The sequence below is a fragment of the Oculina patagonica genome, unplaced genomic scaffold (genome assembly GCF_052425735.1).
Source record: "Oculina patagonica isolate OP01 unplaced genomic scaffold, crgOcupat unplaced30, whole genome shotgun sequence".
Classification (NCBI taxonomy): domain Eukaryota; kingdom Metazoa; phylum Cnidaria; class Anthozoa; order Scleractinia; family Oculinidae; genus Oculina; species Oculina patagonica.
In genome coordinates, this window is record NW_027558146.1 from 2,321 (window position 1) to 24,687 (window position 22,367).

A 22,367-nucleotide genomic window follows, 5' to 3' on the forward strand; every position below is an offset into this window, starting at 1 on the left:
ATCCGATTATCTTTCGATCAAACATAGTATCAAACATAATTGACGTCAACGATATTGCCATAAAGTGTTCAATTGTTTTTTATTCTATTTTTTAGAAATCATAGTATTATTTTTTATTTAATTATTATTTTATTTTATTAATTATTATTTTATTTTCTAGTTAATTATTATTTTATTTTTTTATCTTATTTAATTTTTTAATACCCTCGACATGGTACCCTCGACCCTCGACATAGTACCCTCGACCCTCGACATGGTACCCTCGACCCTCGACCCTCGACAAAAACCCAGACTCCATTTGATCTCTGAGTTTTTCCATATGCTAGACAGAAACCACACATTTGGTGACACTATTTGACGTCTTAAATCGTGCCAACTGTCGGTGTGACAAAAACCTTGCCTGTTTGTGACTCCCCTGGGTTTCCAGAGCTATTAATCTCAAACGTTTTTTTTTTCAGAGATGACGTCAATACCGCATTAAAATTATTCCAAGATGCCAAAGAACAGGGTTCATTTATTAGAGATTCCACGTGTCTTCTGCTCCTAAACAGTATGGCTAGATCAGGCCAAACAGAACATTTTGAGAGTGGTATGTTGTTTGTTTTCTTGAGGATTTTCTACGTGCTCAGGTTGTCAAAATGTCAGTCACCAACAACAGTTCATTTCAGGGCTACTCTGCTTACTACCTTACGCAAATGCGTTACTGAACAACACTAAAATATTAAAACGTCCACTATATATATTTCTTTTAAACGTAACATATTCTAATTAGACGTATCTAATTAGACCGTTACACCATTGAAACAGCCAGACCACAGTGGTTTTAACTTTTCACGCTGTTATTGTAAAATAGCTGGGTTGGTATGTGGATTTGTTGGTAGAGCGGTTTTCACTTGAGTGTCGAAAGTAAATTGCGTTACACACATGTACAATAGGAGTTATGGCGCAAACCGTGACAACTCGCTCGGCTCGCCCAGGCTCGCCTCGCTCCTTGTCACAATTTGCGTCCATAACTCCTATTGTACATGTGTGTGCGGATCGCAAGCCGCTTTTTTATCCCTCTTGCGCCACGAGTTACAAAAAAGGCTTTCGGCGGCACCTCTAACGGCCAGCAGCAACAGAGAGCGCCACCTGTGCGCTAGAAATAATTCCTATTGAACAAATGCCCAATAAAGATAAAATGGGAAAAGGAAGGAAATCAATCATATCAACATGCCCAAAAAAAATCTCAAACAACACAAAAGAACAAGACTTTATGCGTCCTAATTACAAGAAAAACTCAAAAAAGGAAAACTATTTAATAAGAGAAGAAACCATCGAATTGTTAAAATCAGTTGACAAAAAGCTTCTTGCAAACTTTTTGACAAACAACACGTGTTAAAAACATGCAAAAAATTGTCTGACAAAGTGCAAAAACGTTTTTTTTGACAGAAAAATGGTTGCCCTGCTAGCGGCACGCAAAATCGCGAGCGACTTACGTGAGTTGCGTGACATTTTCAGAGAGAGTCTGGAAACCATATTTCTAGTTCTCAGGCCCTTGGACGAGCAGAAAGAAAAAACATGGCTGCCTAATCAGGATTTAGTGTTTGGGCCGATAAAAAGCGAAACAGAACAGATATTACAAAAAAAATACGCTCAGTTAACGCGCTGTAATTTTTTGTGCCCCCATAGAAGCTGGCGAAGTGAAGCGAAGAGAAGAAATCGAGAAATAACAGGATTTGATCACAGAAGTTTATCGATCGATCGAAAGAACTTTCCCGAAACATCGGACTCAATCGGGCCTGTTTATTTTTTTTCTGCTTCAAGCATTGCTTCAACGACTTGATATGTTATCTGTCTGACCTCATTTTGCCAAACGGGAGTAGAAAGTTCGGTTAAAATAAAGCAAATCGCTTGGAAAAGCACCATCATTTTAGCCTATTTACCAAACTTTACCAAGTGTCTAATTAATGATGACATCATCCTGATGCCCAAAAGCGCATGCGTACTTGCTCAAAATAGGTGAAAGGGTACCACAAGTGAAAAATGTGACAAAGTGAACTATATATAAGTTAACGCGGCCGTAACTTTTTGTTAGTTCACAAATTCTGGTGAAGTCAAGGGAGGTAGTGGATGGCCAACCACTTGAATCCTGTTATAATGGCTTGTGCGGATGGTGAATTACGGGGTATAGGGGGACTCCTTTCAGTGGGAGATACCCCTGGGTGAACCCGCCTCGGCCCTACTGATAACGTGGGGGTGCTCAGAAATCCCTCGGGATTTCAAACCTCGGCAGAGGTAAAAATGCGGGACAGCCGCCTTGTCAGCGGCGGGGAAAAGTCCTAGCCGGGGCTAGGCAAGAAACAGCCAACGAGCACCCCCCGACCAGGGTTTTGCCCTTTCGTTTGACCTGTCACGCAACGTCACGCGTGACTGTCACGCTCTGTGTCACACAATGTCACGCTGTGTGTAACACAATGTCACGATTTGTGTCATGCGTTAATTTTATTTTTCTGAACACTAAGATTAAATCCAGTGTTTATTTTCTCAAATCTGATTTCGACTCGGCTGATATTCTTTTTTTTAACCTATCTAATTCTTGTTGTCGAATTTCCTCTCTCAGTTTCTCAATGTCAGGCTGTGGGGATGGCTTTTTTTGGCTTAAATTTTTTGTAAGGTGCCTGCGAACAGTCTCTTTGAGGGCCATGTAACGAGAATATTCATCCAAAATAATTTTAAACTCTTTGTCATCAACTTTATTGTCAATGAGAGCGGCAGAAACAAGTCTATTGACAGTTTCACGTTTGGCAACAGCAAGCGAAGTAATTTCATTATTTTTCAAAATTTTTGGTTCAAGTTTTTTACTTGCTCCAGTAAAAGCGGCAGACAAAACGCCTGTAATGGCAGCACATGCAGCGAGAGGAACGCTTACCGGCAAACCAACGACCGTTACCGCGGTGCCAAGACTGGAAGCAGAGAGAACACTGGACAAACCACCCATTGAAATTGCGGAATAATGGAAAACAGACTTCACCTTTTTATACTTTTTCAAAACAGCTCGGTATTTAGCAACTTCTTTGTCAAAATCCGAACAAATTTGATTGATTTTTGTTAACCTAAAGTTTTCTGGTTGATTTGGCAAAGCTGGATACAGTGTTTGTTTTACGCTGTTTTCTTCGCTTACACCATAAGCAGGGGCACTCGGAAGAACATTAGCAGATGACATGGTCTTATACATAAAAGTTATTTTTGTATTTAATTTAATTAAATTCCAGCTCATATGTAAGATTTGAGCCGTTAAAATCGAATGGATTTCCATTCTCATCTCTAATCGAAAGAGTCAGAGATGTCACTTGTGCATCAGCCATAACGTCACGCAAGACATTGGGCTGTTCACCTTTGTAATTTATGTTTTCGTAAGCCTTTCCTCGGATGTCGAAACAAGCTAAAACAGAAGATGGTTTACCATTAAAGAGATTCTGTTCTCTGTCAACTAAATCGCAATGAATGAAATAAGTTGTGGGAGAATTTAATCTTTTTATTTTAGTTTCATGTTCCAAATGCGAAGTATAATTTTTTCTTAGTAGTAAATTAGACATATTTGGATCAACAATTAATTTTTTAAACTGGGCATTTGTGATTACAAGCTGGCCAAGTGGAGTATTAATATCTGTGGGCAATTCAATACGATGTTTGGAAAAATTATTTTTCAATTCACTTGCCAACCTTTTGAGAGTGTAATGACCAGCCGGAAAGGGCACATCGACAGGCTTTTCATGATCGTCCAAAAACCTGATAAATCCATTTTCTTTAAGATTAAACCAAGAGTTAGGGATATGAGATGACAGAAGTCTGATATAGCTCGGTTTTGGAATAGGATAATCGAAATTCACAGTGTGAGGATTTTCTGTTGTGGTGACAGTCAGCACAACCATTTTTATATTAAATAAAAATAAAAAATGTTTAATATAAAAGAGGACCATGGATGCGAAAACAAGAGATTTTATGAAGTGGATGAAAACCCCAGAAGCAACTACAATTTCTGAAGCGGCAAAAGACAATGCGTGGAAACCTTTTCTTGCAAAATATCCAAACGCTGACCGAACAAAATTTGTTGCACAGGTTGAGTTCGCGTACAACCACACAGCAACGGCAGACATTTATTACAAGGCAGAGCAAGGCAATTTGATAAATGTTTTTGGCTCAGACAGCAAATATTGGAGCCCAGATATGAAAAAAGCACTGGGGGTAAATCAAATTTCAGGCGGTTTTCCACAACAGCTGTCACCAAGCGGCGCAAAAGGCTCATCTTTGCCAATTCCCGCGGTTGGATTTCACGAAGCCGCACCGGCGAGTTTGAAAAAAATATTTAACAGCAAAATCAACATCTACGTCACACCAGAGCAATATTTCACAACTAAATTAAGAGAGATTTTTCAAAAAACAAAACTGAAGCATACATCAGGAAAAGAGTCAAAAAGGTGGCTTGCTAGCCAAAATATGGGCTACTGGCCTCAACAACTAAACTTTGCGGTCTGGTGCGCGACAACAGGTTGTGGGATCGGTCGAGAGATTTTTGATGAAGAGCACTCAGCTCTCAGCTTGCCACCGGTTGTGCGTAATTTTTACCTTTTTCACGTTTATTTCACAATCAGGCGAATATTGTTTCAGATGGGAGGAATTCAGAGCGTAAGCGCCTTGCCTGGCGACCCAACGTTTAGCCAGTTCGACAACAAGTACGACGTGGCTTCGTACAAAAGAATATGCGCTGAGTTCGGTGTCGACCCGTCAAGCGATTTTCGTTTCACAAGAGGCGCAAACCACGGACTTGGTGACGTTTATATCTGGATCTCAAATATTGGTCCGAAAAATTCTGGAGCAAAATACCCCGATTACGATAAATTTTCGGATGAAGGTGGAACTGCAAGCAAAGGTAACTTGATTCAATACATCGAGCCAGACGACGCTGCATATGCACAGGCAGACTGGTTTTGTCCTAACGCCGCGGAAGGGTTGACCCAAGCAGGTTTGTCGAGAGTAAACCAGTCGATAGAGGCTTTTGTTTATTGTATTCTTGGTTCGCAGGTCAACGTTCGAAGTAGCATACTTGGCACAGGCGGCCGTGCAAAGGAAGCGCAAAGCGAGTTCCTTGTACTGGTGGAGGACGCTATAAGGCAACCTGATCTGGCAAAGTCAGTTCAAAGATACCAACTCGCCATTGATGAGGCCAAGGTTCGGCTTAACCTTGCCGTCTGCCCAGGTGCCTGGCTTATGCCAGCCAGGATGGTAATAAATACAGAAAGCGTTGTTGGTTACAACAACCAGCTTAAGCAGGCGGTAGGAGGAATGAAACTAGGGGTTAATCTTGATGTTAATACCTCTACAAAAAAAGTGGGAGCAACAAGTATGAGCGGTGGGCCATCAAAAGTCAATAGACCAACAAGTCATCAGTCAAACCCGATACACAAAGCTGCAAAAAAAGAGCCGGCGCCACATACGCCTTCAGCGGGTACTCTGTCAAAAACAGACGAAACGCAGAAGCCAGACACTGAAAATACAGCGCACGAAAGAAACAAGGCCTACCTTATTGCTGGTGCCGTTATTTTTGCGTTTGCAGTCAGCCGAGCTCTTTGAGGGTGCCCAAGGGGCACCGGCGCTTCGCGCCCTCTAGCGCTTAGCGCTCGCTTCGTTTTGTAACTCGCTCGATAAGAAAGATAGCAACACCGACAATCAAAAGCCAAGCATTCTTGCCGAGAAAGCTAATTACCTGGCCGGCCGCGCGAAACACGAAACTGACAATCGCGCCAAGGAGTCCCGGAAGAATACCTGCAATTTTTTTGCCAAGTGTCTGAAGACCGTTTCCAACACCATTTGCTACATCTTTTAAACCGTTTGAAAGATAGTGAACAATAACACCAATAGTGGTCCCGACTGCAAGCAAAACAGCTGTGACTGTGAAGCCATATTTTTTGAAAATCTCTTTTACCTTTTCTCTTAATTTGTCTGTTAAAGACAATCTTTCGATCTCTTCTTCTCTTTCATTTTCTATTTCATTAATTTCTTGATTCAAGTCATCAACTCTTTCACGAGCTTGTTGCCTTTCAGCTTGTGGCCTGTTTTCGTCGTTTGCGATATCTTCTTGTTTATGTCTCTCTTGTCGTATTTCATCTTCCCTTTCGAGCCTTTCTGCTTCATGTTGTTGGAATTCTTGTAAAGTGGGTGCTTCTGGAATTCTTGTTTCTTGTCCAAGTATCTGGTTTTCAACAACATTTATTCGATTATTAATTTTCTCTATTTCTTCTTTTTTCTTTTTTATGTTTCGCTCTGCCAAAGCTCTTTCTGAACTGTCTTTAGAGGTATCTTTTGAAATTTTTTGTTGATCGGAAATATATTTTTCCAATTTTCCCTTTTGTTTTTTTTGTTTGTCTAAGAAGTCGTCTCTTGGCAAGCCAAGTTTTGTTTTAAATCTATTTATGAAAGCAGAAAGAAGTGATTTTCCGTCTGCTTTAAAAATTTCAATGTCTCCACCTTTAGGCCCTTTCGCAACGATTTTGCCACGATTGTTTATAGTCAAATCAAGGCTTTCATCATATTCTGGGAAATAGTATTTGATCGTTTTATGAGCCTCTTGTATCTGAAATTCCCTTGTCAGGTTACCACGGCCCTCGATAAAAGAGGTTTCTGCAGTGTGTGAGCCGCGCTCATGCGGCCTATTCATCGTGGTAGTTCTCATTGGTATTTGTTCGCTTGGTCCGGGCGTTGATGCCCCTCCAGGTTGGAATGGGCCTGTTGTATCGCTGTCATCGTTGTCATTACGGCCGTCACGGTCTTCTGTATGTTCCAAAAGAGGATCTGTGTCACCAAAGCCACCGCTTGCTGCCATGTTATATTAAATAAATATATTTTTTAATTTAAATATACAATGGCTGTCAGCGAAAGACACAGTCCAACGTTCGAAGTGAAAACACCGAACGCGCTCAAGGCAGACAGAGTGCGGCATCGCATTACATTTAACCCGAATAAAGCGTCTCCAGAAGAAACTCTGAGAGTTGCTGTGCCAAAGCTTGAAGAAGGCGTCGTTCTCGTGCCAGGCTCCCTGGCTCTTGTGTTCAACTTGAAGGTGAGCGGCCATGCCAACAACTTTCTCGTAAACAACGTCACCCGGGCGCTTGTCTCAAGGATGGTTGTCAATTTTGCTGGAGAAAAGCTGCAGGATACGAACGCTTACGACGTCTACAAACTTTTCGAAGACCTTTTTCTCCCAGAAGAAAAGCGCAGCAACATGTTTCTTGAAGGTATCCAGTCCGAGGATTTATGCAAAATCCGTTCAAACGCTGGTGACAAAAAAACCTCAGGAGTTGACGCGGAAAAGAAGCTGGCAGAAGTTTATGGAAGCAAGTATCGTATCCCGCTTGATCACGAGATTTTGAGAGACCATGGCGTGTTCTATCCGCGCGCACTCGCAGACGAGCTTGTCTTCGAGATACAACTGAACAGTCCAAATGTGGTTGTAAGAGGAACAGATCCATCAAAACTTGGGTATGAGCTAACTGACATCCAACTCGAATACGAGGCTATTTATCACAAAGAACTTGCAAGAGAAGTAGAAAGAACTTACATTAACGGCAAAAGTTTCTTTTACGAGCATGTGCATAATTACAAAACTATCTCAGTAAAAAAAGCTTCTGACACGATCATAAACGAAAGCATTAACGTCCCAAAGCGTTCCTTGAAGGGTCTTCTACTTCTTTTTGCTGAACCCCATGCCGCAGGCGCAAGAGACACGGAATCTTTCTTTAACCCTGACATAACAAGTGTAAAAATCTGCATTAACGGCGTTCCAAATAAGGTGTACAGTCAGGGCGTTGAAGGAAGAGACATGTGGGAGGAAGTTCTCAAGTTCTTTGGCAAACACGCAGACCAAAAAATCTTTAATAACGCCAAAAAGTTTTATGCAGAAAAAAAGTTTGGGCTTTTCATTGACCTTCGCTCCATGAGCGATAACAACATGCACGGCAGTGGGCTCCGTTTGGAGAACACAAAGGATGGTGTAAATTTAGAGATACAGAGAACCGCCTCAGGATCAGGGAATGTCAAATGCTACATTTTCGCTATCGCTGATGCAGAATTTTCAATTGTAAATAAAGAATTAGACAGTGTTGAGTATTGATATAGCCATGGATCCTGCCAATATACCCTTCCACGCCCTCATTGTGGGACCAACGAACTCAGGAAAAACAAGGTACGTGGTCAATCAGCTTTGTGGCCCTTTCCGAGGCAAGTTTGACTACATCGTGCTCATCTGCCCGACTTTCGTGTACAACAAGACTTATTATCGCTTTGCTGAGGAAGATCCTCGCTTTTATGTTATCATGTGCAAGCAGCACAAGGTTGAAGCTTGGTTGAGTCTGGCAAGATTGCTTTTTGAGGGAACGAACACGCTTATCATCCTCGACGACTGTGCTGCATCGAAAGATGTAAAAGGTCGAACAGGGGAGTTGGTGGAACTTGGTTTCTCTGGTCGCCACGCAGGCTTGAGCATATGGGTGTTAACTCAAAAATTGACAAGCATAACAGCCTCATTCCGCGACAATTTAGCGGCAATCGTTTTCTTTTACACCCCCTCTGCCAAGACCACGAAGGCAATCTTTGAGGATTACGCTGGCGAACTTTCCCATGAAGATTACAAAGAAGTCATTTCAAGGCTGAAAAAAAATAAGTTTTCGCATCTTGTCATTTCTCATCGCCACCCTTACGGCACAGAATTTTTTTATTGAACATATTTTTTAGAGTAATAAATGGCTGACCCGTTTGCAACTTCCCATTCCGAGAGCGTGAACCACGCTGCAAGTGAACAAGAATTTGCTTCCGTAATGGAACTGCTAGGAGCTGAACCAGAAAGTACACAAAGCGCTATGGCAACCAAGCCCTTCGGGCTTGAGCCCTTTGGGCTCATTCAGGGCCCTGACATTCCTGCTTTGCGTGAACAGCTTGCAATCCTTGTTTCAACAGGAAAAGCCAAAGAAGCAATCGGTGTGCAGCTGACATACGAGCAGGTGAAGCGCTTGACAGATAAAGAAGTTGAAAAGTACTTCAAGAGATATGAGGCATACGTTGGGAATAAAACAACCGACAGCTTGATCGACAGCTTTATTTTTCTTGTAACTAAAGTCGTTGGTATGGCCGTAAATATCAAGGACGTCAATGATTATCAGAAGGAACTCAAAAACGACTACATCATCAGCAAAGAGCTGTCCACTTTGGCAGGCGGTCTGGCTTTGAAATGCGGCCGCTTTCTTGCCGTTGCAAATGCTGCGCTCATAACAACAAAGCACATTGATTTAAACGAAGCAACAAAGTCGCACACCAAAGGTGCTTCCAAAGATGCGGAGACACACACTACTGAAGATTTTTCTGAGAAATGCTAAGAAAATGCTAAGTAATTACTGAACAATGCTTAAAAATTGCTGACCAAAAAAAGTTTGCTGAGCATTTTTCATTTAAATATTATTTTTTTCTCATTATATAATGGCTGAGCTCGAACAACGTGAATCACAAACTCCGATCGCTCAAGAAGAACAGAAACAAGTTACTTCAACAACTCCAGCAACAAAGCCTGCCAAAAATCCAAAGCGAGTGGCTGCTGGCAAGCTTGCAGCTGAAAAAACAAAACAGGCTCGTGAAGCACAGAAAAAAGCTGCGATTGATGCCCAGGCAATCATTGCAAAAGACAAAGAAAAGAAATCTGCCGCTGCGAAGCAAAAGGTAACTGCTCCCGAAGAGACACCCGAGGCTGCTTCCCGCGGTTTAAGCACAACCCAATGGATCTCTTTGCTTGGTTTGAGCGTTACAATTATTACAACTTATGTCAAACGCGAAGACATCAGAGCCTTTTTCAATAAAATAAGAAATGCTCCTGCTGACTCTCAAGTTACAACAGAGAAAAACGAAGGCACATTTTCGCAAAGTGTTGAAAACTCAGAAAGAGAGAGAGTGCCAAAGGCACCTGCGGCATCGAGAATCCCGCAACCAAAAAGAGGAATCCGTCCAATGGATTAAAAAATTTCTTTTGAATATTTATTTTTCATTTATTATACCGACAATGCCCCTTGATTTTATTCTTGATGGCCTTGTTAAAGGTGCAGCTATGGGTGGTATTGCATTACTTTGGTTTGAATTTACCAAAACTTGCGTTAAAACCGCTATTTTGTTGCAAAAGGATGAGGATACAATTTTTAAAAAAGGTAGAGAATTAGGTTACAATGAAGGTAAAAAAGTTGCAAACTTTGCTTCGCAAAACGGTGAAGAATAATATTCAATTCAATTGAATATTTTTTCTTATTTTATACTTAACTGTCATGTCCGACAACAAGCTCGTGAAAACACTCATGGATGCCGCCACCATTACAGGTCTAGCCGCCGGAATCGGCTGGGCTGCCAAAAAAGTTGTAAAAGAAAACTTCACATCCGACCCAAGCAGCAGTTTTATGAACTATGTAAAGTTCACAGCCGTCATGGCTGGCAGCGTTGCACTTAAACAGTATCTCGAGGACCAGAAAATTCTCCCCACCAATTAAAAAAATGTTAATAATATATTAACAAAGTTCAAAAATGGCAAGCATCGCTATTATGGCTGGCGGCGCTATCTTAAACGCTGCTGCTTTCATTGGCGGCAACTACCTTGCTCGTGCTTTGGGTGGCGGAGATGACGCCGCTTTAAAAGAAAAAGAAAGACACGACAAAGCTCTTGAGGCTTACCAGGCAGCTTACGCTAAATACTCTCGAGACCGCACCAAGCTCCTCGACTGGATACAAACCAACGCGGAAATAAAAGAGCAGGCCAAACAGAACTTCACAAACACTGACTACGCTTTCAAACTCTACAACCAGGCACATCCTGACAAACAAATGATTCCTCCGAAAGAACCCAAGTTCTCTGACTTTTATCAGCCAAGTGAGCAGCAGAAACAAGGTGAACTGATGTTTGTTGGCGCTGGCGCGCTTGCACTTGGGTACGCTGCCTTTCGGTTTCTTTAAACTTTTCTTTTTTTCTTGTATACACGCATGGATGCAAAGATCTCAAAAGTCTACTATAGCCCCCAGGGTTACTGGAAAGGAATTGCCGCGATAAAAAAATTAGCCGAGGCCGCCAAGGTTTCCGAAGATGCCGCAAAAAAGTGGCTAGTTAAGCAGGCCCTTTGGCAGATCTACCTTCCGGCACCCCGATACGTTCCTCGCCCAAAATTCGATGTTTCTACTCCAAACGCGGTCCACCAGGCGGACCTTCTTTTTCTGCCACACGACAAACTGCCGCGAGGGCGAAAAGTTTACAAATACGCTCTGACTGTTGTTGACGTTGCCAGCCGTTACAAAGAGGCCGAGCCTTTGACCTCCAAAGATTCAACTGAGGTTGCAAAAGGTTTTCAGACAATTTACAGGCGAAGTGCACTAAAATGGCCACAGATGCTTCAAGTTGACCCTGGTCGCGAATTCATGGGAGCTGTTACCAAAGAAATGGAAAATCGCAAAACTTATATTAGGCGCGGGCGTGTTAACATTCACAGAGATCAAGCCATTGTTGAACGTTTTAATCAAACACTGGCAGGGCGCCTGTTTGGTTATCAGTACGGTGTCGAGATGAACCTGCCATCTGGCCAGCGGTCGACAGCGTGGGTAAAAAGGCTTCCCGAAGTTGTTACCGCTCTGAACAACGAAGTTACCAGTCTTACTGGCAAGAAACCTGCTGCTGCAATCAAAGAAAAGGCTGTTTCGTCCAAGCCGTCCTCAAAATATACAAGACCTGTTGGCAAGAAAGAAAAAAAACTCCCCTCTCTCGTTAATGTGCGCTTTCTCTACCAACCTGGCGAGCTGGAAGGCGGCGTAAAAAGGGCAACAGATCCGATTTGGTCATTAAAAGTCTACAGCATTGAAAGGTCTGTTACTAAACCTAATCAGCCAGTTCTTTATTACTTGCACGATGGTCCAAAGCGCGGCTTCGTGCGTGAAGAATTGCTTGTTATTCCTCCAAATACACAGTTACCACCAAGCACTTAGTGCTTGAGCCCCTTGGGCTCAGAAAAGCTATAAACGTTCTGTTTCGCAAAACTTATACCCGTAAGCATTTGTATGTATCCCATCATCCGCTATCCATCGCTTTGAGTCAAAAGGCGACAGCGAGACTTTGTTGAGATGCATTCCGTAAATCTCATGACCCTCGCTTCTAAGTATGTTCATTCCATGCCACAACTGCTTTGTTCCAAAAAGCGTTTCCTTATACTGTTCATGTTCAATTTGCTTCTTTATCACACACTTTTTTACACCTTTAGCTTTTTTTATATTTTTTTTGTCTTCTGTCAGTATTGAATACATTTTTGGCCTCAAACAGACACACTCTGAAATTGGTGTTTCTGCGCATTCGTCTTTCATTTTTCCCAAGACCTTTTTGTTTTCGTTTGAATGAAGTGAATGCTCTTTTGGGTAGTCGCTTGTGTCGTATAGAGTTTTGTTTTGATAAATATCTTTGTAAATATCCTCTGTTTCAATCTCCAGAAGAAGGCTGTCAGTGTCTGTATACAAAAGGTCGCAGCGCTTCCCGTACTCCATTTTCATTTCGTTGTAAAAGAAGTCATACATCAAAATCTTGCTTACGTCAAGGATAGTCATACCTGTGTAGACAGGTTTATTGAGAAAAAGTCTGCTTTTCCGCATGTCTATTCCAACCAGATCGTTTGAAAACAGAACGTGTCTTGAGTACAATGGACTGGCAACCAGTTTTCTTATTTTGTTCGTTTCGTCGCTTCGCGCTATTTTTATGTCAACACGGTTACGCAAGTTTTCCATTGTTTTTCCGAAAACTGAGTTATTCATTAGCTTGTAAAAGTTCTTTTCAAAGTCGTTTTTTGCTTTTTTCCTAAATTCTGTGTTCATGCGGATGTACGGCTCCATCCAACATTCCTGTTCAAACTCCAAAACCCTGTGCACTTTTTTGAGTTTCATTCCTTGTTTCAAATAAAACTGCAAGTTTCGGTAATGCACAACATAGTTACTTTTGTCCTCAAGAGTTAAAACAAGCTTTTCGCTGTCTGGCGGTTTCAGTTCCAGCTTATCTTTTAATTTTTTTTGGTAATCAGAATAAAGTTCCTCGCTTATTTTCTTTTTCTCAGGTGCCAATGGGTAGCTGTTGTGCTCTTCGTGAAGTTCTGCAGGGTATTCGAGGTCTACCTCCAAAATCCAGCCAGCTTTTGCAAACTCTTTTTTTCTCATTATTTCGTTTTCAGTCGGCATAACTCTTTTCCATTTGAAACCACTTTTTGGCAGTGGCTTGCTCATTGCCCACCCGTAAAGGTTATTTGCATCAAGGTACATAATGTATTTTTTTGGCTTGCTAGGATCGAATCCTTCAACATATGGATTGTTTGCCTTTGTGTATCTCTTGCTTACCATTGATATTCCACCTCTTATCCCTCTTTCTATAAAAAGATGCATTTCGTAGTCTGTAAGTAGCTCAAGTTTTACTTTTGTCATTTTCAAAAGCGCATCCCATGAAAGTCCAGGCGACGTGTAGTAGTTTGCAGGATCCAAACCATACTTTTCAAGACAGATTTTTCGGAAGTTTTCAAAAACATCTGCCAAAAGAGTCACATCAGTTTGTACGTACAGATTGTGATAGTCACCCAATGTTTTGCAACCAAATGTTTTCCACACTTTTTGTGCATGCTTATATTCTTCTTCAGTTATGTGTTCATCATTAAGTTTGCTGTAAAACTTTTCCTTTTCTGGCAAGGCAGTTTCCTCAAACCTTTCCCACGAGTCCATGTATTCGTAGGGATAAACCCCTTTTTTCCTTAAAAGATCAAAGTATTCAAAAAAGATGTCTTTTTTCTTTTTGTATTGTTCTTCAGTCATTCCATAGGCATTTATAATTCTTTTGCACATCACGGGGTCAAAAAAACTTTGGCACAAATCAGGATAATAATTTTTAAATTGCCGCCAGTGTTCACTTTTTTCAAAGAAAAGTTTTTTTGTTATTTTTAATTCTTCTTTTGGAGTTGCACTTACAAGTGAATCAAGACTTGCTTGAAGAAAGTTTAAGCTATCAATAAAGCGCAAGCCACCTAATGAAAATGTAATATATTTCTCCATGTTATTGGCAACACATTTTACATCTAGGTTGTTTGCGCCACATTTTTTTTCTTCCTTTGTTGGGGGTTTAAGCTTAGTCATTGCCTGCATTAAATGATGTGCGTCATAACCTTTCAAGTTGTGAAAAACAACTGGTATTTGGTATGTTTTTGGGTTTATTCTCAATTTCAAATTACATAAGTTGTGTGCGGCACCTCGAAACTTTCCTGTTATGTGGCAATGATCTTTTACAGAGTCTTTATGGTCTTTCTTTATAAAAGGTTCAGAGCAAAACAAACATTCTTCTTGCGTTTTTGAAATCCATTGATCTGCTTTATCTTTTGATTTTCTTTCTCTTTTTGGTCCAACAAAGCCTATTTCTTTAAGTGCCTGATAATAACAACATTTGTGGCTTTGTCCACAATAACGTCCTGAGTCATGGCACCAAACTGGCATTGAGTCAAAAAATGAACCAATAATCAAACTTTCGTTGCAAATGTGGCAACTTGTTGCGTTTTTGTAATTTTTCCAATCATCATGTGTCATCATAAGTGGCTTTGGTGTTGACAAAAAATTTCTTATTTTTTTCTCTTCAATAATAAGACATCTTAAAAGCACTTCTGCAGCGTTTTCACCTCTGTAGACCAGCGGTGGTCCGTTTTTGCCATCGCTCCTTACTACAGTGTAAGAAAAACCACATGCCTCATGCTGTTCTGTTTTTTCTGTGTAGCTTTTTTGCTTCAAGTCTTCCACTTCTTCACCAAGATCTTTTCGCTTCTGGCGGTCCTCTGGTGTTTCGCGTTTACACCGTTGCATAGTTCTTACTAATGCCTCAAAGTCAGGATAAATTGCAAAAGGCGCTTTCATTTGCTTGTGATAGTTTTGAAAAGAAATGGTGTTTTTCCCCTCTTCAGGCATATCAATCCTTGTCGGCCTGCCTTTAATGCCATTGCAATATTTTTCGTGGTTCTCAAGCAAGTCTGCTCTTGTAAAACCGGTCAAGCACATCATGCAAAAGTGTTTTTTGTTGTGTGATTTGCTCTGATCGTAAAGCAGAGCGCTTACTCTTTTTACAAAACAGTAGTGCTGAATTAATCCTGACTCAATTAACATAAGACAAATACGAGGAATGCTTTTTTCTTTTTCGCTTGTTCTGTGAATAGTCACACAATTGTCTTCCCAGCCAAACACATTTATTGCTAAGTTTGGATTTTGTTTCTCAAGTTTGTCAATCTGTGCAAGTGGCGTTGGAAAATCGATTCCATCGTAGTTTATGCCGTCGTCAACTGGGTATTTGCTTGTTCTTTGTGGATCTTTGCCGTTTTCAGGTGGAAATAAAGCAGCTCTCAAAGCCCACTTAAGGCATTGGTTGTCCCTGTTTTGTACATTAATGATTGCTTTCTTTTTTGCCAAATTAGCAGGAAGAGGCAAATAAGTTCCACCTCGCAATTGTTGGTAGCGTGCAACATTTACGTAAGCTTCGGTTATTCTTTCAATAACCCAGCCAGAGCCGCGCTCTGACCAAGCCTCAATTTCGCCCTTTGCTCTTTCAATAAATCTTTCAAGTTCTGTTTTTATTTGGTCTTTGTTGTTTTTTGTAAAAATGTGAGGTTCTCTTTCTCTAAAATAGTGTTCCATGTGTTGGGTAACACCGTCTCTTTGTATCGAAAATTTAACTTCCAGACCAAAGCTCGCTTTTAAGCTTTTTAAGTCATCAATTTCGCTTACTAAAAGATCATAAAACTTTTTTTTGTTTTTTCTTGCAAAAGTGTAAAGATCTTTGTTATTTCTGTCAGATTCCGGTATGGTCATTTTCCACACACGTAGCCATTCATTAAAATCTGTTTGGGTCAGTAAAAAAGTTAAATTTCTTTGTGGGTTTCTTTGAAATTCACGGATGTTTTCCTCCATCATAGCTTGCAAAACTTCTGACGAATATCTTGCGGCAGCCATCTGTTGTATATACCAAAGAAAAATATTTGTTCAATTGGGAAATAAATCTAGCGCACAGGTGGCGCACTATGTTGCTGCTGGCCGTTAGAGGTGCCGCCGAAAGCCTTTTTTGTAACTCGTGGCGCAAGAGGGATAAAAAAGCGGCTTGCGATCCGCACACACATGTACAATAGGAGTTATGGACGCAAATTGTGACAAGGAGCGAGGCGAGCCTGGGCGAGCCGAGCGAGTTGTCACGGTTTGCGCCATAACTCCTATTGTACATGTGTGTGCGTTTGCTTTGGTTTTGCATTACTATGCTTAGTGATTGGCTTAAAAATCTTGCGCCACTTTCTCACCCAATCAGAACTAAAACCAAAACCAATCGTGACTCGCTCGCGCACGTTTTCCCGCGCTTCGTGCCAGCTACATGTATTTGCTTCGAGTTTTGATTGGTTCACTGGGTTGTCTGGGTTCTTTGTGATTGGCCAGAGTAATTACTTTGGTTTTGGTTTTACGACACTCAATTGAAAACTGCTCTTTGTAAGTTACGTAAACATGCTACGAATTGAATATTTAAGGAGTTTATCAGCTGAAATTGTCATGAATTCGATGGCATCTCTGTTTTTGATCGCTGAACATTTCAGTCTCGAAACTTTACTTGAGTAAATTTTTGTGTTATGTCAGTCTTATTCATGTTTTTGTATGTTGGTTGTATTACTATACGTCTGGTTTTCTAACTTGTACTTGTGCGAAATTATTTTGTTTTCATTTCACTGCAGAGTAATTAGACAAAAACCGTTGTTTCTGTATAGTAGAAATTACGTTTCTTCCCTGGCAAATTTCACTCTTTCTAAATCTTACTTTCGTCATACACATCTGCCGTGTGTTTCAATTATCCTCTTTAAATTTGTTACTTTACAGCTTTGGAAGATATCATTGCCAATAAAATAACAGCATCCCAGAATGCAAGAGAGGCGCAAGGTTTGCTTCGTGGTCTTGTGTATTGCTGCATACATGCTGGGAAGAAAGATCTTGCTCTGAAACTCCAGTTGGTGAGCTTTACTTTTTGTTTTTGTTTATCTGTAAGGATAAGTTTAAATGGGATAATAAGAGTTGTTTAAATAATGTGCCCCACAAATGCTTAAGAGAAACGCTCGTCCTCGGTGTAAGAACCTATGAAAGTGACGTGAAACAAATACCAAAACAACAAAGAACCTTGAAACAGTATTATGAGGAAAACAATAGCTCCAAAACAAAGAAAAAAAAAATGCGTTTCGAAGCATGCCTTTGCCAAGCATTTATTGCCTTTTTTTGACCCCTTCCCCTCACATTGTATGCCTGTCACAACAGACCACACGCAGGACTAGTGAGGTACTTTGCAAATTCAAATGTTCATTATTATGTTGTACTCATCTTTATCTCATGAAATGCATAACTGTGACGTTATTGAAGAGATGATTATGTATAAGAATTGGAAGTTTTTACATGATGTGATAATATCTGAATTTTTGCGTTACAAAAGTTCTGTGATTCTAGCTTGTAATACAAATGTGGCCTGCTAAAGGCAGTGTGTGCGATGGATAGTAAATCTGTACATTTGACAAATGAATTGCTTGCTCTTCTGCATTAGAAGTCGTGTAGAATGCTGGTATTACCCCCGAGAAACCCATTGTGTTTCTTTTAAATGTAATTTATAACTTGCTACCTTATTGTAGGAGCATGAAGTGCAATTGGGATCACCAGCTTTTGTCAGATATGCGGACAACTCTGGTCTTCGAGGCGAGGTAAGTTTTTAACTCCCGTTTGTTAAGAATTTTGAATGCTTTAGGGAAAGGAGTTTTCCAAATTGAACCAGAACTTAGAATAGGAACAAAGACAAAACCACGACTGAGTTAAAGATAACAATTTACAATTTATTCCCTCAAAGTGCATTCCACCCTCCGATGCTCTAACGTATTTCAATTCATATTGTTTTTCCTATTCATAGGTTGACGCTGTTTTGAACATCATAGAATTCCTAAAGGAAAATAATGTGAGTCATACACGCATGTGCCTTCCACTTATCAGGGCTTATGGTAAGTAAAACAGAACGTTTCAATTTGATATACTTTTCTATAATAAAGTACTCATATATTGACACTTTTTAGGAGAGAAATCCTCTGGTAAAATCAAGTTTGATCTCTGTTCTGATTGGTATATAAAATAACTCGACTTCAATCGCTTGTTCACCTCAAGCACGCAAAATATCGGAATCTCATAACTGAGAAACATTAACCCGCTCAAGCATTTACTTAACCTCCAATTGTCGATTATTAGAAGGACAAGTCTCTGAAAGACAACAAAAATTCCTTCACGCATTTAACAACAACATTTGGGAGCTATATACGGTAAGGGTCGAGTGACAATGTTATACACTTTGACTTCAAAAACTACACTGCCACCGTACGAACTAGACTCCACGAACCCGGCTTCATTGAACTTTTTGTTCTTCTTTAGCCACTATCTTGTTGACATTTAAGTTTACTGACTTTTCAGTATCCTTACAATTGGAAAACAAACTCGTAAAAACTTTCTTGAAGTCATTCTGTTTTCAAGCAGAAATTTGCATCCGACGAGTTGGCGTCTATTGTTTATCGATAACAATAGAACTGATGCAAACCGACGACTTCTCATTGGTCAGTTTTTATTGCGAGTTCTATTTGGGCTATAAAAGAGAGCGCTCCCTCTGCGAGTTTCAGGTCATAACCCGCTCACAACTACTTGAGCACAGAACTAGCCAGAACTAGAAGCAACTGACGAAGGAAACGACTTAATTCGTTTTCGAAACCGGTCATGCTAATTTGGAAAAAACAGTTCTTTTAAGAACTCCATGGCCAACGTTAACGACGACAATGTCGCCGCCATACTCGCAGACATGAGCAAACTGAATCTCCTACTCCGAATCTTAAAAAAGATTTTTATGAGAGACTGGAATCTCATAACTGAGAACCATTAACCCGCTCAAACATTCACTAAACCTCCAATTGTCGATTATTAGAAGGACAAGTCTCTGAAAGACAGAGCAAAAATTACTTCACGCATTTAACAACAACATTTGGGAGTTATTTGCGGTAAGGGTCGAGTGACAATATTATTACACCGTACTCGTTATTTTGCAATAACGGGTAAAATTCTTGCGTTCATTGATCGAGAACTGTACTCGACTAAAGTCAAGACCGTGAAAATGGACAGCCTTTCGGACATTTTAGAAAGGTTTGCTGGAGACCTGTGAAAAGTCAGTAGGGATATTTCGGGTGAAATGTCTGATGGGCACACTGGGTTTAGTCAGGAAAAGTGATCTTTCGAGCTGTTTCATGCGCGCGCCATTTCGTACTGATTTTCACTCAAATTCGCAGTATAAGTTTTAATTTCATTGTAAGAAAAACCAAAACAGATCGACTACATTTTTTGGTCAGCACCCCTATAGGCCATAAAAATGACATTCTACTTTAGTTTTTCAACAATTTATGACGTTATTTCTATGATCTATAAGAATGCCGACCATGGATGGAAAAATGTGTTCGATTTGTTAATTGCACTGATGAAAAATAAGCGAATTTTTAATTTTGTATGAGTATGACTACAGGTTCGAGGTTTCCAATTATAAAAGAGTTCGCATGTGTAAGAGAGCGTCATTTTGGCGGGAAAATGGGGTAGCCGTCGTCACACGTGACGATGTTGTCATACGTGAATCATGCACACGTGACGTGTTTATGTTTCAGATGCCAAACAGGACCTAGAGTCTGTCAAGGCAGTGTACAACAAGATGGTTGAAGACGGAGTAGAGATCGAGGAAAGCTTCCTTACACATTACAATCATATCCTAATGAAGTATTCTGCTGAGGTAATGCCTTCCAGTGAATCAAGCCAAACAGGATCAACTGTTGAGGTAAAATCCCCCCAAGCTTTTCTCGACACTGAAATCCAAGATGGCGACCAGTTCCAGACTTGTCCGGGAGCCGCGCCATGTTGCATTTCAACAATACTGTAATCTCCGACGTAAAAATCGCGATTGTCAAGGCGCTAAATGGAGTTTTGATATAATCTCCACCCATTTAAAACCCCATTGAGTCTTTTTTTTAAAGTGAAGCTCTTAAGTGTAAACACTTATAATTAGTTCACTTGGAAACTCGTCAAAAATACTCCGGTGCACGTCGTGTTTTCAACTCTCTTCTCGATGTTTGGAAATGTGATGAAAAACTCGCCTCTCTTTTGTGTTTGATATATTACATGAAACATTGTCTCTTGTGTTTGATATATTCCCATACTTAAACAATGCCACATGTTCTGTGTAGTACACAGACCTGGTCAAATCACTCACAGTGTATGGATTGAAGAAATTCGAGATAACCTGTTTTCATGTTATATCCCTTTTTTGTTATTAGACACAAACTGTACATGATGAATCTGACTCGTCAAGTGACGATGAAAGAGCTGACTCAGCAGATACTGAGAAAGATGTTGAAGAGGTACTTATCACATATCATGAAATTTCTAATGCCCCCTCCCGAAAATATTTAAGTCCCTGAAATCTAAGAATAAAAAACGCCCTCTCCCCTTCATCTCCCCCTTTTCATTGCCCCCGACATTAGCTCAAAAGGACAACATATGTAACAATTTCCAACCCCCTCACCCCCCAAAATGCCCAACGAAAAAGGTTTTTCTTTTACAAAACTAAGCTCAAAACTCATTATTAGAATTTCACGTCACTACAATGAAACAGCTGCCTTTGCGAGGTGATAGTTATATTTGTAAATCAACTTTTAGACATTAAGTTACTTTAGACCATGTAGTAAATGTTCCTATACTGGTTTGTTGTCAAAAGGTGCTAAAAAACTCAGAGCTAATGGAAGTTTAACTCTTACTGAAGATATGAAGTCAAACCTCCCAAAACCTGACACCCCTGGGGCGTAAGTGTTCGTTTAGGTAGGGTAAAGTCTACGTCGATCCTAGTGGCCCATACAGGCCGGAGCTTATCCCGGTTTCTGTAGCATGAAGCAACTGGATGGGATGCTGGTCCATCGCAGGGTTACCCCCCAGCATTAATTCGCTAGTACCCATTTACACACCTGGGTGGAGAGAGGCACTATGTGAGTAAAGTGTCTTGCCCAAGAACACAACACAATGACCCCAGCCAGGGCTCGAACCAGGACCGCTCAATCTGGAATCCAACACGCTAACCATTTGACCATTTGGCCACCACGCCTCCCACCGCTTAGGAGAGGTAAAAAAAAACGTAACTTTGTAGGTCGTGTTTACAGGGGGCTTATAGGGGATTTCCGCTTATGGGAGCTGTCCGTCAGCGTTAATTTAACTGTCACTGTTTTGATTTGGTTTTTGCAGCTGAATGACTTGAAGTGATACCCTGGTTCAGTGCCTTCCGACTATGGTGTCTTCAAGATCATTGTCGTGAAGCGCTCAGCTTTTCCTCGAACCACGTAAAAATGTTCTTCCTAGTTTACGTGGTGCAAGACTTTCCATGGAGGACGTGTCTGCATTTGACGATCATCCAATCAGGAAAATTGAAATCAAACAATGGAGTTCTTAGATTGTTCGAAGTGCTTCATGCTGGACCGAAAGTACAAAAAGATTTTCATGTCGCTGCTAAGTGCTTTCGTGCTTGGATTTATAGTTTGACTTCCAAGTTTTCACTTTATTGTCATGGAAATAACTTCAGTGAGCTGGAATACTTAAGCACACCTCTCTTATTTGTCCTACAAGTGTACATCGAAAGCAACCGAACGGTGTAATAAAAGGAGAGTTTAATCCTTTGCTACGGCTGTTTAAAGGTTGAATTCCTACATTTAATTGCTGGCAGAGGACTTTTGAATCATTTTGATGTTACATATTCAATAATGCGCTATGTTGAGAATGACATCCATTGTGATGACCCTGCCATTGAAACAATAAATTAAACTCTTAATATAATGATGTACAAGTTTGCCGTAAATTAGAGGATACCTAAACTTCGAGCCAGGATCCGAGCCAGGATTCGAGCCAGGATTCGAGCTAGGATCCGAGCTAGGATCTGAGCAAGGATAATTAAGAATGGGACTAACTATTAAGCGCTCCGGTTAGCCTGAATGGCACTCCGGTTAGCCTAGATAGCGTTCGGTTAGCCTAACTAGCACTCTGGTTAGTCTAAATAGCGTTCGGTTAGCCTAACTAGCACTCTGGTTAGCCTTAATAGCACTACGGTTAGCCTACTTTAGCTTGGGTTGCTTGCGGTTAGCTTTTATAATAGGGTTAGGATTTCTATCTGAAAAAAGGGTGGATCCTAGCTCTGATTCTAG

The 22,367-nt window shown here is 40.6% G+C and overlaps 1 protein-coding gene across 1 annotated transcript; it reads left to right on the top strand.

Moving 5' to 3' along the window:
- Positions 1-464: 464 nt before the first annotated feature.
- On the top strand, positions 465-22,012 carry LOC144640477 (uncharacterized). Its single transcript, XM_078499593.1, has 7 exons — positions 465-589; positions 16,957-17,087; positions 17,751-17,819; positions 18,023-18,110; positions 19,797-19,963; positions 20,460-20,543; positions 21,418-22,012. Exons 1-7 carry the CDS (start codon positions 553-555, stop codon positions 21,433-21,435), a joined length of 594 nt encoding a protein of 197 aa, XP_078355719.1. The 5' UTR covers positions 465-552; the 3' UTR covers positions 21,436-22,012.
- Positions 22,013-22,367: the final 355 nt, after the last annotated feature.

What these genes read in the sequence shown, in the direction of transcription:
- LOC144640477 (XM_078499593.1), top strand. Translation starts at nt 553, where the DNA reads ATGGCTAGATCAGGCCAAACAGAACATTTTGAGAGTG. An exon ending in ACTCTGGTCTTCGAGGCGAG is followed by an intron (nt 17,820 to 18,022) that starts GTAAGTTTTTAA and finishes TCCTATTCATAG; the next exon opens with GTTGACGCTGTTTTGAACAT. An exon ending in AAACAGGATCAACTGTTGAG is followed by an intron (nt 19,964 to 20,459) that starts GTAAAATCCCCC and finishes TTTTGTTATTAG; the next exon opens with ACACAAACTGTACATGATGA.